Source organism: Aspergillus puulaauensis, chromosome 6 (genome assembly GCF_016861865.1).
Source record: "Aspergillus puulaauensis MK2 DNA, chromosome 6, nearly complete sequence".
In the NCBI taxonomy this organism is placed as follows: domain Eukaryota; kingdom Fungi; phylum Ascomycota; class Eurotiomycetes; order Eurotiales; family Aspergillaceae; genus Aspergillus; species Aspergillus puulaauensis.
The window spans coordinates 1,046,268-1,060,127 of NC_054862.1; the positions used below are offsets into that span (position 1 = coordinate 1,046,268).

The 13,860-nt window shown below is 49.9% G+C and overlaps 6 protein-coding genes across 6 annotated transcripts; 4 read left to right on the forward strand and 2 right to left on the reverse strand.

Annotated features, from left to right (window-relative positions):
* Positions 1–913: 913 nt before the first annotated feature.
* APUU_60440A (metallophosphatase domain-containing protein) lies at positions 914–2,117 on the reverse strand (the record flags this gene model as incomplete). The annotated part of the gene is made up of 2 exons (XM_041693681.1): positions 914–1,782; positions 1,922–2,117. 2 exons carry the CDS (start codon positions 2,115–2,117, stop codon positions 914–916), a joined length of 1,065 nt encoding a protein of 354 aa, XP_041559586.1.
* A 239-nt stretch (positions 2,118–2,356) lies between these two features.
* On the reverse strand, positions 2,357–4,404 carry APUU_60441A (uncharacterized protein; the record flags this gene model as incomplete). Its single annotated transcript, XM_041693682.1, has 5 exons — positions 2,357–2,621; positions 2,679–3,391; positions 3,445–4,114; positions 4,168–4,271; positions 4,333–4,404. 5 exons carry the CDS (start codon positions 4,402–4,404, stop codon positions 2,357–2,359), a joined length of 1,824 nt encoding a protein of 607 aa, XP_041559587.1.
* Positions 4,405–4,952: 548 nt separating this feature from the next.
* Positions 4,953–6,047, forward strand: APUU_60442S (intradiol ring-cleavage dioxygenase; the record flags this gene model as incomplete). The annotated part of the gene is made up of 1 exon (XM_041693683.1): positions 4,953–6,047. The coding sequence occupies one exon, from the start codon at positions 4,953–4,955 to the stop codon at positions 6,045–6,047; it is 1,095 nt and encodes a 364-aa protein (XP_041559588.1).
* Positions 6,048–6,477: 430 nt separating this feature from the next.
* On the forward strand, positions 6,478–8,331 carry LCB2_2 (putative serine palmitoyltransferase 1; the record flags this gene model as incomplete). The annotated part of the gene is made up of 1 exon (XM_041693684.1): positions 6,478–8,331. The coding sequence occupies one exon, from the start codon at positions 6,478–6,480 to the stop codon at positions 8,329–8,331; it is 1,854 nt and encodes a 617-aa protein (XP_041559589.1).
* Positions 8,332–8,835: 504 nt separating this feature from the next.
* Positions 8,836–9,827, forward strand: RPL16B (60S ribosomal protein uL13; the record flags this gene model as incomplete). The annotated part of the gene is made up of 4 exons (XM_041693685.1): positions 8,836–8,856; positions 8,966–9,101; positions 9,304–9,616; positions 9,689–9,827. 4 exons carry the CDS (start codon positions 8,836–8,838, stop codon positions 9,825–9,827), a joined length of 609 nt encoding a protein of 202 aa, XP_041559590.1.
* Positions 9,828–11,171: 1,344 nt separating this feature from the next.
* APUU_60445S (putative AMP-binding domain protein) lies at positions 11,172–13,150 on the forward strand (the record flags this gene model as incomplete). Its single annotated transcript, XM_041693686.1, has 5 exons — positions 11,172–11,342; positions 11,407–11,602; positions 11,658–12,104; positions 12,159–12,788; positions 12,843–13,150. The coding sequence occupies 5 exons, from the start codon at positions 11,172–11,174 to the stop codon at positions 13,148–13,150; spliced, it is 1,752 nt and encodes a 583-aa protein (XP_041559591.1).
* Between the last annotated feature and the right edge of the window lie 710 nt (positions 13,151–13,860).

A 13,860-nucleotide genomic window follows, 5' to 3' on the forward strand; every position in this document is an offset into this window, starting at 1 on the left:
GATGCCTCGAAACCCCCAAGTAGGCTACCATGAACTAGTGTACCGTCCTACTACAACCAGTAAATACTCCTAGGCTGTACGCACGTTCATACAGTCTAAACAGGGTATATTGCGCGCCTAGGATTTTTTTTTTTTTCCCTTCCGCTGGATGTAACCTATCTGAGCAAAGTATCTACCTGTCTTACTCGCTTGCAGAGGTGCGTCGTAACGTTAAACGTGAGAATCTATCTCCGGGCAGGCTTAGTCGACCTCTCGTGAGGCCGCCCAGCCATTCGGCGCCCCATCCCACTACTACCTACTACCTACTTACGGTGTAGTACGTAGTATGCGTATGCACTGCTCAGCCCTGCTGTCAGCACGCTGGGACGCTTTTGCAGCGCTTATTCTGGGGCCTTTTTGTACTAGTATCCGCAAACTCACTGAGTACGGAGACGGAGAACGGAGAAACGAGCGTGGGCGGAGCTGCGAGCATGGCTGGGTTTATTGATCTGCAAAATGTTGGAAATATTTTGTTATTATTAATTACTCTTATTATTATTACTAGTTACTACTAGTTATTCTATTCTGGGGTCATTTGACAGCGCACCTGTTCATGAAGAGTAGACTACGGTGCAGAGCCTATGATGTCACTGCTCGTGTTCTTGCGGGCGCTCGGCAATCAAGTGTTGATCATCCAACTGGTACAGATGATCACGTAGTGAGTGGTTCGAGGCCTCGGTAGATCACAATACACGGTGTACGTCCAAGCAGGTTTTCAGGAGCTACGTCAAAGTGCAGGTCAAGGCGTAAGGGCCCTTTGCCAGGTATGGGGAATAACCTGGGTGCGAACCGTAGGTAGTCAGTCCATTGCATTCATTTAGTATCATATCGTCATTCTGGCCCAGTTAACTTGAGTACGGTGTAACTATAGCGACTATTCCGTCCAAACGGGCAGCTCAAGGTCAACAACTATTGGGCCAGGATAGAACTTCCTGCCTCCCCGATGCGGCCAGTTAGACGCCATGACAGCAGCATTGACAACACATGTCTCGCGTCTTTGCGCTTGGAGCCCCAATGTGTCAGTATTTTGAGCTTCAGATAGCGTGTCTGAATCTGAGAATCCATGATCCTCCTTGGGGTTGTGCGGCGGAAGTAGAACGACGTCTTGGGAGTCTGGCGACGGGAAAGAAGCTTTTGCCCCGGAAAACCCGTCATTATCAAGCTTCGGGGCTCGTTTACCTGTCATATCAACAAGGCTTTGCTTTTTGCTTCCCTGAGGCGGAAGAACACCTTTTACCATTTGGTCCTCGGCATTCTCACCCTCCCCTTCAGCCTCCTTGGATACAGGGGCCCAACGCACCCGCTCAAAGCCCCTTGACTCGTGGATATGGCCACAAACAGCCAGACAAGGTCTAACCATCTGCAGCCTCCTCTTCAAGCCCAAACACCCCATCGACACTCCAGACACTCTGTCACAATGCAAACGTGGCGGCATATGTGTGACAACAACATCAGCATCCAATGGAATCTGGCTCCAGAGGCTCTCAGCCTCGTTGGACTCGTATAGAAAGGCCCAGGGGCCCTCGCATTGCGAGTAGGGCGAGCCGAAGACTTTAAAGACCGTGTTTGGCCCATTGGGCCGGCGCAGCCGCACTAGTGCTGACTGGTGCTGGAGGAATACGATAGAGGGCGAGGCTTTGGTGACGATGTCTATGCATTCGGATGGGGATTGGGGCTGCTTGTTGTGGAATCTTGGTCCGTGAAGTTTGTAGAAGGGCGTGTCGAGGGTTATGTCGTGGTTTCCTGTATTTTGCTGCTTTAGTTTACCTGTTGATTTAGGTACCGGTAGGTAGACAATACAGCAGAGCTTCCTATTTAGGTAGCCTTGCCTTGTGTGAAGCCCTACCCATACTGCGACTGGGGACGAGCACTTAGTACTAACCGCAAATGACAATCTTGGCTTCAAAGTCTGCAGCCGCGATCCAGTCCATGGTTTTGCGAAGCTCGGGTTTGCTTCCCTGATTTGTCAGGTCTCCTGCGTGAATCAGGACGTCGCCTACGGGGAGTCTAAAGCCAGCCTCAGATGGCGTATAGCCGTGCGTATCGGAGACGCAAACGAACCGTGTTTTTCGATGCATTGCTGTTGTTGTATGTTTTTGATTTCCAAGCACTTTGCGTCGGGACCTGTCGGTAGATTAGATTAATATAGGTGGATATCTTAGATGACTCATTTAGCTCTCGTTGTGTGGTTGAGCGTGATACTATGCGTGTAGTGGAGAAGTGTAAAGATGACTTGGGATTCAGTCAACACCAGGGATGATCACTACACTACATGCTGCCGCTTTTAAAGGAGGGTTATGTAATCATTCGGATTCTATCAGGGTCGTACTCGCTGATGCTGTCCACCACCGGCTTGTCGCGAAGATTGCTTTGCGAGGAATACCAGTTTCCGTGTGAAGCACGAGGTGAAGAAGAAAGGCGCAAAACGGCGTGTAGCCCGAGATTCACGGTCAAGGTCGGAAAAGGTCTCCGCTGTATTCTCCAGGATCTGGAGGTCTCTGATGAAGGTGTCCGCCATGGGAGAAATGATGAGGTGTCGGAAAAGTGATACGACAGCGGTCAATATAAACTGAGCATGGATCCTGTTGACGAAACGGGGGTTAGTGCTTCTCGTTGGGGTGTGGAAGCCCGCCACGTACCAGTAAGTATGCCAGTTGAGGAACCGTCGTATTCGAGATATATATAACAGCATGGTTCGTGATTCTTGGTAGAAGAGCTCGGCGCTAGAAGGCAGGAAAGACCAGCTATGTGGGGAAGTCAGACTGTAAGCGTTGCTTGCTCCGTGGATTTTGCCCAAGCAGAAGTAGTACTCGAGGTGCAGGTTGACTCCCCGTAGGCTTAAATCATGGAATGTGTAATCTGGCGAGTCTCCTGTTGCAAACACATCAGGCCAGCAGCTAGAAGGAAAGCTATACTTTAGAGCGTTCAATTCTTCATCTAATTCGCGAATATACTGAAGGCGCCTGGCCTCAGGTTGTGCCCGGCCGTGATCGGAGTAGAGGAGAGCATAGATCTTTGATTTGATCAGCGCGAGGCGAAGATCCGATGTATATAGAAGAATCTGAGAGGATAGTGGGCGATGGAAGAAATGGTCATGCGACCAGGACGAAATGTAGTTGTCAGGCAGCCGTAAGTCACAGTCAATGTCGTTGATCAAGGGCGGGCGTCCAAAACGGATAGCCAGTTCCTTATCCAGAATATAACAATGCCAGAATATAGCGCGTAGATGCCCTCCCTCGGGCTTTAGAATCACAGAATAACGGTTTCCCCCTATATTATAGAGAATTCGGACGGCGACTGCTAGTAAGAAATCCGCCGTTTTCGTGTGACCGATGGGCAGAAGATATGTGACCTGATGGTTAATAATAAGATCCGTTCCAAACCATAGTAGTGACAAAAACTCACGATAAGGGTAAATGTTTCGAGGGTCCTCAAATTAGCAGCCTCCATCAACAGTCGGGGCAACAGTGACAGTGCAGCCCGGAGGTAGGAGTCCGGGTCTGTATCAGAGAAAGCAGGTTCAAGACGATGTAGTTCTGTTACTAAAGCTGTGAATGCAACTAAGCAAGCCAGGTTGGCTATGTGAGTGGGTTGGGTTTGGTGGTCCAAGATGTTCTGATTGAGCAATGTTTGTAACACTTCAACGTTGGCAATTGGAAAGACTGAATACAGGCCTGTTTTCACAAATTGGTGTATACAGGTTTGAACCAAGATTTGTGAAGGCCACTTTTGTGATGTAGTCTTTTCTGGGTCTCTAGAGTTCGGAATCCCAGAGGCATTTGGCAAGCCTTGTAAAAACTTATCAATATCAAAGTCACAACCAGTTCGTTGATGAATAAGTGAACAGAAGGAGTCCCTCTCAGCTGAGCCAGCAGCTCCAACTCCACACAATGCAATGTGCGTTTGAAACATTGCCAGCGTAGTTTCAACATCATGGGGTTCCTCTAAATACCCAGGAGACAGGCTGTCAAACGAGCCTGCAGACCTGTCGCCGTGAAAGGGGCTCTGTAAATCTCTCTGGGTTATAACTGATGCTTCTAGCTCCCGTATTCGCGATTTAGCTTCCGCAAGTCGTCTGGGGAAGTATTAGTAACGGAAAGATCATGGTAGGGCTTCATTTTCGCGTACTCCTTGGTGTTACTCCGTATTGGAGGTGATCTCCGTGTCACGGTGCAATGGGATCCAGACAGACGGCAGTTTTCACACTCGGGCTTGCCGTTATCACATCGAATCTGTCCATTATCCGAGGTAAGGAACGTATCCTTGCATCAGGCTGCCAAACTACCTACGTACTTTCTTTTGTTGGCAGAGATCACAGGCCCGTCGTAGCCTGCCGCCACGCCGAGTTGGTGACGGATCACTCATTCTGGGCCACTAGGCGCTAAGAACCGTTGAAGGTGGAGCTGTTCAACGGAGATATGAGGAGAAGCTACCGACTGAGAGTCTGAGCTTGAGGGACATGGTCGAGGTTATAGGTGGGGATGAGTCAGCGGGAATGCTCTTGCTCCGGCGCTAAGTGAACTACTTACCGCAGAGGGAAACCCACGCTGCAGATCACTCGACGATCGACATCCTTGTTCCTGGCTCTGTTTCTTCCTCCATCAATGAGATTCATGCAATTCATCAGCATCCACACCTCATCTACTATTTGGTGTCCATGGCTGTCATTTCTCTTTACCTCCTTCAGCGGAGATTGCTCTCCTGTTTCAAGCCCTAGACAATGGCTGACGACGGCGATGACGAGCGGAGGACATGGGAGTAAACTTGCGACTGATGAGAAAGTACACGGGGCAAGGTCTTTGTTTGCCAAGCGACTGAGGTATATAAAGGCTACTGTGATCATGGTAGATTCGGGTTTTCAATCCGCTCATTAACCAGCAATCCTCCGAGCTCGTGATTTTCAAAATTGAACGATGCATCTTCTTCAAATCTGCAAGTTGGCAGTCATTGCCACAGCCGGATTTGCTCTTGCCCATCCTGGCGCTCATGAGTCCAACTCTTTCAACTACCTGGGCAAGCGTAACTTCCTGCGCAGTGCCCGAAGCACCCTGGATCAGTGTGCGGACAAGCTCGAGGCACGTGGAGTCAAGACCCGTGCTGAAGCCCGCCGCGCAGCCCTGATCGAGAAGTACAGGAAACGAACCGTCGCCATTGAGCCCCGTGACACCGACAAGGTCCTGAATACTTCACACCACTCTGACCTTCACGTTACCCCAAACACCCCCGCGAAGGATCTTTTCGACGCCGACCCAGTCTGCATCCTCGCCCCGGAGGGCGAAATCGGACCCTTCTGGGTAAAAGGCGAGCTTATCCGCTATGACATTAGCGATGGGGAGGATGGTGTTCCCATCTATCTTGATGGGCAATTCATTGATATAAATACCTGCGAGCCGATCAAGGACCTCTACTGGGATGTGTGGAACTGCAACTCGACTGGTGTCTATTCCGGCGTGCAAAGCGGCATGAACGGCGATAGTGACGATGACTCCAATCTTGACAAGACATTCCTCCGTGGCATCCAGAAGACCGATGCGGATGGGGTTGCAGGTTTTAAGACCGTTTTCCCCGGCCACTATGGTGGCCGTACGACACATATTCATGTTGTCGCTCATCTTAACGCGACTGTTCTACCCAACAACACGCTCACTGGCGGTTACGTCCCCCATATTGGGCAACTGTTCTTTGATCAGGATTTGATAGATGAAATCGAGGCGACCTCCCCTTACAACACAAACACTGTGGACATAACGGCGAATGCAGACGACCACGTTGTCATAGTCGAGACTGAAGACAGCGACTCTGATCCATTCTTCCAATACGCACTGCTCGGCGACTCCGTTGAAGATGGCCTTTTTGCTTGGGTCACCTTAGGAGTCGATGTATCTGCCAATCACGATTCGTCCGTTTCCTACGCCGCTACCTTAACCTCGTCCGGAGGTGTCGTGAGTGAGAATGCCGGAGGGGGTGGTGGTCCGATACCGTCTGGTTCTGGCCCTCCATATTTGTGATTTCGCACAGTATATTCAATCAACCTCGTGAAGAGCCAGCCAAGTTTGTTGAGTATTTGGAAGTGAATTAGCTATGCTGCTGTGTTATTATTTGGGTGTACACCTTGATTATATATTCTATAGGCAGTCGTCATTCAATATAACCTCTAACCGACCATTATCATGAACTTCAGATTTGTTTTTCTTCATTTATAAATATAGGGAAGAGCTGGGCCCAGCCTAGTCGGGGTCTGGGTATCTATTGCACCTGCCTATTAGGATAACGGGAAGAAGCTTAGAAGGAGCAACAGCATCAAGCAGACCCCTGATGAACTTCTCGGGACTACTATCGGATAGTTAAAAACAGCTTCATACTATATGCAGGGCGTTTGTACATACCGTCTGGCGTAAGTCTCATTTCATCATCGTCGCCGACGCTCTAATCTTCACAATGGCCCCATGGAGACGCAAAGAAAGACCGCGCTTCGATAAAGATCCCCAAATCTGCACTCAGACTGATGGTGCGTCATACCCGACTAAAACTCAGACATCGGCCATTGTATCTTTTCGGGCTGTGACAAGATGCTTCAATGACACAACCGGGACTGCCGGAGTTACTCTCGATCAACCCTCAGAATCAGTCGAAAGGTTGTCAAGACAACACGCAGAATTCGGGCCATTGGGTGACCAGTCACACCTCTATACCAGTGTGGTTTCGGGGAGTGAGATATCAAACCCGGTGGTCGACGACCCTCCCTACTTCATTATCTTGACAACCTATATCAGTTTTCTTGTCCTGATATTCCTTGGCCATTTCCAGGACTTTTTTGCCAGATGGTTCCAACCGCGTGCTTACCAACATCTGAAACCCCAAAATGGTTATGCTTCGTTATATGACGGTTTCGAGAGTTTCTATACCCGACTTATGAAGCAGAGAATCAACGATTGCTTTGTACGACCTATATCCGGTGTTCCCGGCAGGTATATTGTTCTGCTCGATCGGGCAACAAAGGATAACGTTCAGTTTCAGTTGATCGGTACATCGACCAATACGCTAAATTTAAGCTCGTACAACTATCTTGGTTTTGCGCAGTCAGAAGGCCCCTGTGCCGATACAGTGGAAGAGACTATTCGCCGAGATGGAATCGGCATGGCAGGGCCATATCCAGGCTCCACGAAACTGCTAGTCGAAGTAGAAGCCCAGATTGCGCGGCTAGTCGGGAAAGAGGCAGCAATTGTGTTCTCAGTTGGCTTTGCAACAAACTCTACAATGTTTTCAGCTCTTGTAGAAATTGGGTGTTTGATCTTATCGGACGAACTTAACCATGCCTCCATTCGATTCGGTGCAAGGCTTTCAGGAGCAGCTGTCGAGGTCTTTTCACACAACAATATGAGTAGTCTCGAAGAGAAGCTGAGGCAAGCCATTTCTCAAGGCCAGCCGCGAACTCATCGGCCGTGGAGAAAAATCATGGTGGCAGTAGAAGGGTTATTCTCAATGGAGGGAACAATGTGCAACCTTCCTCGAATTCTGGAGTTGAAGAAGAAATACAAGTTTTATCTCTTCATTGACGAGGCACACTCGATCGGTGCAATCGGCAGTCAAGGGCGCGGAGTGTGTGACTACTTCAAAGTTGATCCTGCTGAGGTTAATATCTTAATGGGAACATTCACCAAATCATTTGGAGCCAATGGTGGTTACGTCGCTGCAGACAAGAAAATCATTGATAAGTTACGCTGCACCAATGCTGGCCAAGTATACGGCGAAGCACCAGCACTCCCAATTCTCACGCAGATTTCTTCTACACTTCGGCTGATCGCAGACGAAGATCCTCTCCACGCGGGCGAGGGTTTAGAGCGAATACAACGCTTGACATTCAACTCGCGGTACCTTAGGTTAGGCTTGAAAAGACTCGGATTCATCGTATACGGCCACGACGACTCGCCAATCGTGCCGCTAATGCTGTACCATCCCGCCAAGATGGCGGCATTTTCTAGAGAGATGCTGCAGCGCAAGATCTCGGTGGTCGTTGTGACATATCCCGCTACCCCACTGGAGCTTTCCCGCGCACGACTGTGTGTGTCTGCGGCACACACCAAGGACGACCTTGACAGTGTTCTGGACGCATGTGATGAGGTTGGAGAAGCACTGCAGCTTAAATTCTCTTCCGGGAAAGCCGGCGGGCTGAAAAAGCCCAAGCTGGATGGCGCAATATTGACAGGAAAGAATGCCACTGAGCCCCCACGCTGGACATTGACGGAAGTTATTGATAGGGGAGTCCGGGATGCGAAGCTCACTTTCTACTGAAGTAATTAAGGCAATGATGAATGCTATTTTTTGTATGGCTGTCCTGTGGGTTGTCGAGTTAGCGAAGTCGCCTCACCATCGTACGTTATAGAGTGACAGTCATAGTCCACCATTATTATTTGTATGGTGGTGTACACTGTACGGAGTACACCGTAAGGAGGAAGAGGCGATAAGGTTAGCTCCACTCTTCGCGAGTAGAAAAGTGAGCTGATTCGCCACTTGACTTTAGTGAAGGCAAACTTGATCTTGCAACGGCTAGAACATCACGTGATCAGGAGCGGGATTGGTGGTTAGGGCTAAGACCCTCGAGCGATCTCCCGCACAAAAGTATCGCCGCCCTCGCTTAGCGACCGCCAACCTGCGAACCACATCCGACTCCGTTGTGTGCGTTGAACCTGCCCACAACGACAACAACCGCCGACAACATACATCCCCAGGGAGTATCCTAGAGCAGTGCTCTTCCTTTCGCTGGATATTTTCCTTTTGAACCGGTGACTGTGCAGGATGTCCTCTACCGATCCAGTGGTGCGTACTACCGCTTCCCCGATGACTCGACGACCGTGATATCTTTGCAACAGGGCAAAGAACCCTTTTACAGACTGCAGTCGCTGACTTGTGTTGGATGAATCTATAGGTCGTCATCGACGGCAAGGGACACCTCCTTGGTCGCCTGGCCAGCACTGTTGCAAAGCAGCTGCTTAACGGCCAGAAGATCGTCGTCGTGAGATGTGAAGCCCTCAACATCTCTGGCGAGTTCTTCCGTGCGAAGCGTACGTTTTCTCCGACCCTTTCGAATTTGTTTCAATTTTTTTTTTTTCCGTTTGTTTTGAGACTTGGACGGGATGGCTGGAAGTTGGGGAAAAGACGGAACTTTCAACATGGAATGGGATAGATGGGGAGAATATGCAAATGCTTGGATGCTCGCACATCTGGAATACAAACGGCTGACATGGGTTTTTTTCACGACAATAGTCAAGTACCACGCCTACCTCCGCAAGATCACCCGTTTCAACCCTACTCGTGGTGGTCCCTTCCACTTCCGCGCTCCTTCCCGCATCTTCTACAAGGCTGTCCGCGGCATGATTCCCCACAAGACTGCCCGCGGTGCTGCTGCTATCGAGCGCCTGAAGGTCTTTGAGGGTGTCCCTCCCCCTTACGACAAGAAGAAGCGCGTCGTTGTCCCCCAGGCTCTGCGCGTTCTCCGTCTCCGCCCCGGCCGCAAGTACTGCACCGTCGGCAGACTCAGCCACGAGGTTGGCTGGAAGTACCAGGACGTTGTTGCCAGGTACGTATTTTCATATTTTCCGGATGAGTGGTGTAGTGTCTGGAACAGTGACTAATGTTGATTTTTCTCCAGACTTGAGGAGCGACGGAAGGTTAAGAGCAGTGCATACTACGAACGCAAGAAGGCTGCCCGCCGCCAACTTGCTCACGCACAGAAGTCGGCGAGCGTTAGCGAAAACACCAAGAACCAGCTCGCCGAGTACGGATTCTAGATTATACCTGGTTGTGCGGCTGGTTGCTTGTGTCTTTGATGGGATGGGTTGAGATCGCGAACGGTTTTAACTTTCAGCGAAGTTGGAAAGGGAAGCTGGCCGATGACCTTTTTTTCTCGTTGTTCCTACCTTTCCATGGGATCCCACAACATGACATGTTTGCGATGTACATGGGAGGCTGGAGAGACCGGTGTCGTCTTTAAAAACAAAAGTACAATACAAGAGTCGCTTGGGATGAAAAGGTTGTTCAAAATAGCTAACCCGTTATTTCGCGCCGTGGCGGTTTAATCCAAGAAATTTTCAAGAGTTCATGAACTGCAATCCGCCTTTTATACGTTCAATCTACTATTTTATGAGTCCGATTCACGTCCGTTGCATAAGAGTTGATCCAAGATGCCTTTAGGGAAGGCCGAAAATTTTCTAGATTTCTAAAAACCAAAATGAGCTAATCTCTTATATATCTCATATTGCCGATCGATTTTTTTCTTAGTCCATATTCTTGTAGGTGATGATGGCACTTGATATTTGACCCTCGGTATGGTGTTTGCAGGTACTATATAAAGTTATACTCGTATGAATTGCGCCGTGCAGGCAGCCGCCCGGCAATTAATCGACCCATCGTGGACCTGGGAATATAAAGTATGAGTAGTATGATACTTTGTGTCGCTCTTTTTTGTCTATGAGGTTTCTACACCAGTACCATGAGGTTCTTCCCTGTGTTTAGCACCCATCGTCTTACTGTCGAGGAGCGGATCCGGTGTGATCGGATCCGGTGATCTCCATTGTGCAGAAATAGTAGCACTGCCATTGGCGGTTCTACCTGATCATGAAGATCAACAAAATGGCCATTGTGGGTTAATGTTGTACCTAGGTAATGGGTTGGATCCGCCGAAGCGGACAGAAGGATAGCGGAAACCCTGCGGAAAGAGAGCGGTAGCCGCAATCCGCACAAAATTTGTATACCATCAGATTTGACACCTCCGTCTCCATTTTATCAAATAAAAAAAAAAAGGCAGACTGTTCAAATTTTGCAATTTCTGATCGTAGATCGAAAATACTTAGTCCCCGGCGTGATGAAAGAGGGATTCCGGCGTAAATCGATGACCCCCGGAGAGGGATCCGGTTCTCCGCAGAATTGCCATCAAGACTTGTGCGAATCTTTCCCCGCACTCCACCGAGCCCGCCCCCGACTGGACTGGGGGCCTTCACGCTCGTCGGAGCTGACGACTCGGCACATTGTCCGCCGTATTAATTGTTCCCGATTCCCGCTCTCCCGCTGGACAAACATCAACTCTCGTTCTTGTTCCAGTGGTTGCCATTATCCCTTCCGATTCTTAATTCTCGATGTCCGGCGTAAAAACCCGCCTCTCTAGCCTCCTCGGCCACTTCCAACAACCGCTTGACGCCAACAGCACAGCTGCGCCGGCCTCGGTAAACCGTCCAGGACATAATGTTAATTTCCACACGCTATCGCCGACGTTTTTCCTGCCGAGAGCTGCGGCCATAGAGCCAGAAGTGAGTTGCATCTTTGTTTCTCGAAAACCGATTGGAGTAGATTCGCTAACTGTCGTTGCGCAAGGCCGAGGCAATCTACCACATCACCGCCAATAACCAAGTGCTGCGCAGAACGTACCTAGAGACGGCGGATCGAGCTAGGGGACTTGCATACTACTTTAAGAAGCATGGGTATAAGAAGGTTGGGATTCTGTGTCCCAATACACCTGCGTTTCTGGAGTCGATTTTCGGGATTGCCGCTGCGGGGGCTGTCAATGTTGGTACGATATTTGGAGCCCCTGAATAGGGTAGTTAGGTGTTAACATAAGCATCTAGCTGTGAATTATCGACTCAAGGAGGACGATATCGCTTATATATTTACGCACTCTGACGCCGAAGTTATTATCGCCGACCAAGAGTATTTGCCGCTGTTACATTCGTTTAGATCGTCGAAGCCGAATATTCCGATTATTGTGGACACGGATACAGATGCGACTGAGGGACAACTAGCTGGGCCGTTTGACGAAGCTGTTCTCGAAGGATTGAACTATGATCGCGACACAGGCGCAAATGGTTGGAGTGCTCTTGAGAGCCAGGCGGCGTCTGAGGATGATATAGTTGCGCTAGCATACACTAGTGGAACAACAGCACGACCAAAGGGTGTTGAATATACCCATCGTGGTTGTTACCTAGCTGCTATGGGCAATATCATTGAATCCGGGCTTAACTATCAAGGCCGGCGCTGCGGATATCTGTGGATCCTGCCGATGTTCCATGCTATGGGTGAGTCTAATATATTATTCTTCAAAATCATGCATTACTGAGACGTGATATTAGGTTGGACGTTCCCATGGGCTGTTACGGCGGTCCGCGGGACTCACTACTGTTTACGGAAGATTGACTACCCCCAGATCTGGAGGCTACTGAAGGAAGAGAATATCACCCATTTCAACGCGGCTCCGACGGTGAATACGATACTCTGTAACTCTCCCGAGGCTGAGAAACTATCAGAGCCAGTGCATGTCACTGTTGCAGCGAGCCCTCCGACACCGCATTTGTTTGAACAAATGACTGGCTTGAATCTGCACCCCGTTCACGTCTACGGTATGACGGAGACATACGGCCCTATAACTAAAGGATACCATATGCCATCCTGGGAGACTCTCCCGCGCAAAGAGAAGTTCGGGCGAATGGCACGGCAAGGACATGGCTTCCTGACCAGTCTCCCGGTGCGCGTGATCAAGACAGAAGTGGCGGAGGGTACCGTCATCGATGTACAACGGGATGGAAAGGAAATCGGCGAGATTGTTTTTATCGGTAATATCTGCGCCAGGGGTTACTATAAGGACGCCGAAGCTACGCGGAAACTATTCGCTGGCGGTGTCCTCCATTCAGGAGATTTGGCTGTCTGGCATCCCGATGGGGCAATTCAGATCCTTGATAGGGCTAAGGACATTATTATTAGCGGTCGGCCTGTCCATCCCCTTGTTTCTCGTTCCCATCACACTGACAATAGTATAGGAGGCGAGAACATCTCGTCTGTTGCGCTCGAGTCGATGTTGGTCACCCATCCTGATATTCTAGAGGCTGGTGTTGTGGCTGTCCCCGATAGCCACTGGGGGGAGCGACCAAAGGCCTTTGTCACTGCCAAAGAAGGAAGGCAACTGCAGGGTAAGGATGTTGTTGATTGGGCTAAGAACACTAGCGGAATCAGCAAGTTCATGGTCCCACGAGAAGTAGAGGTTGTCCCGGAGCTTCCAAAGACCAGCACAGGGAAGCTGAGGAAGAATGTCCTCCGCGACTGGGCGAAGGGAGGAAGTCGGTCATGACGGATCCGCGTTTAGACGCAAGGTACTTAGATAGAATAGGGACACTATTGGAGTATATAGGGCAAAGTGTAGTAGAATCAAGGCACCGCTTCGATCTTCACAAATGTATTGCATGGGCTAGGGAACACTTCATTAGAGGGACGAGGGAGTGAATGACCGGCGACAAGGTCATCGCGTCAGCATGCTTATAAACAAGCCCGGGCATGATGTCCATTTGCCACATTCAGTTGAGTTCAAGAGAGTCAGGTCCAAGATTGATCAGCCGCTTTAGGACCGTGATTCTCATTCTCCGTTTCTGCATTCTCATAAGCAGCCATCGCTCTTTGATCTTCCCCACTTACTCAATCATCAATCTCCCTTCCTTGCCTTCTTTCTTTTCTCAACAAAGTAATTTTCACCTCTCGATGCAGCCATCGATCTAAGCGCCAGTCGAGTCCCTGGTCAATAGGGCACCCAAGGTCGAAGCCTGAAAGAGCCGGTGATTTCATTTGTCCCCCTCCCGCCCGCCTTGGATCGCAGCCGCCGCCTTCCCCATCCTGGCGTCGTCACAATCACATTCCATCGCCTGAGCTTGCGCTAATAATATCGCCTTTCGACCCCTCCAAGATCGAGGACTTTGAGCTCCTTGCGACTCTGACTCGGGAGGCTACGCATCTTACTCTCCGAGATCCTGTTCTCCCCCTGCCTTCATCCGCAGTCGGCGAGTCGCT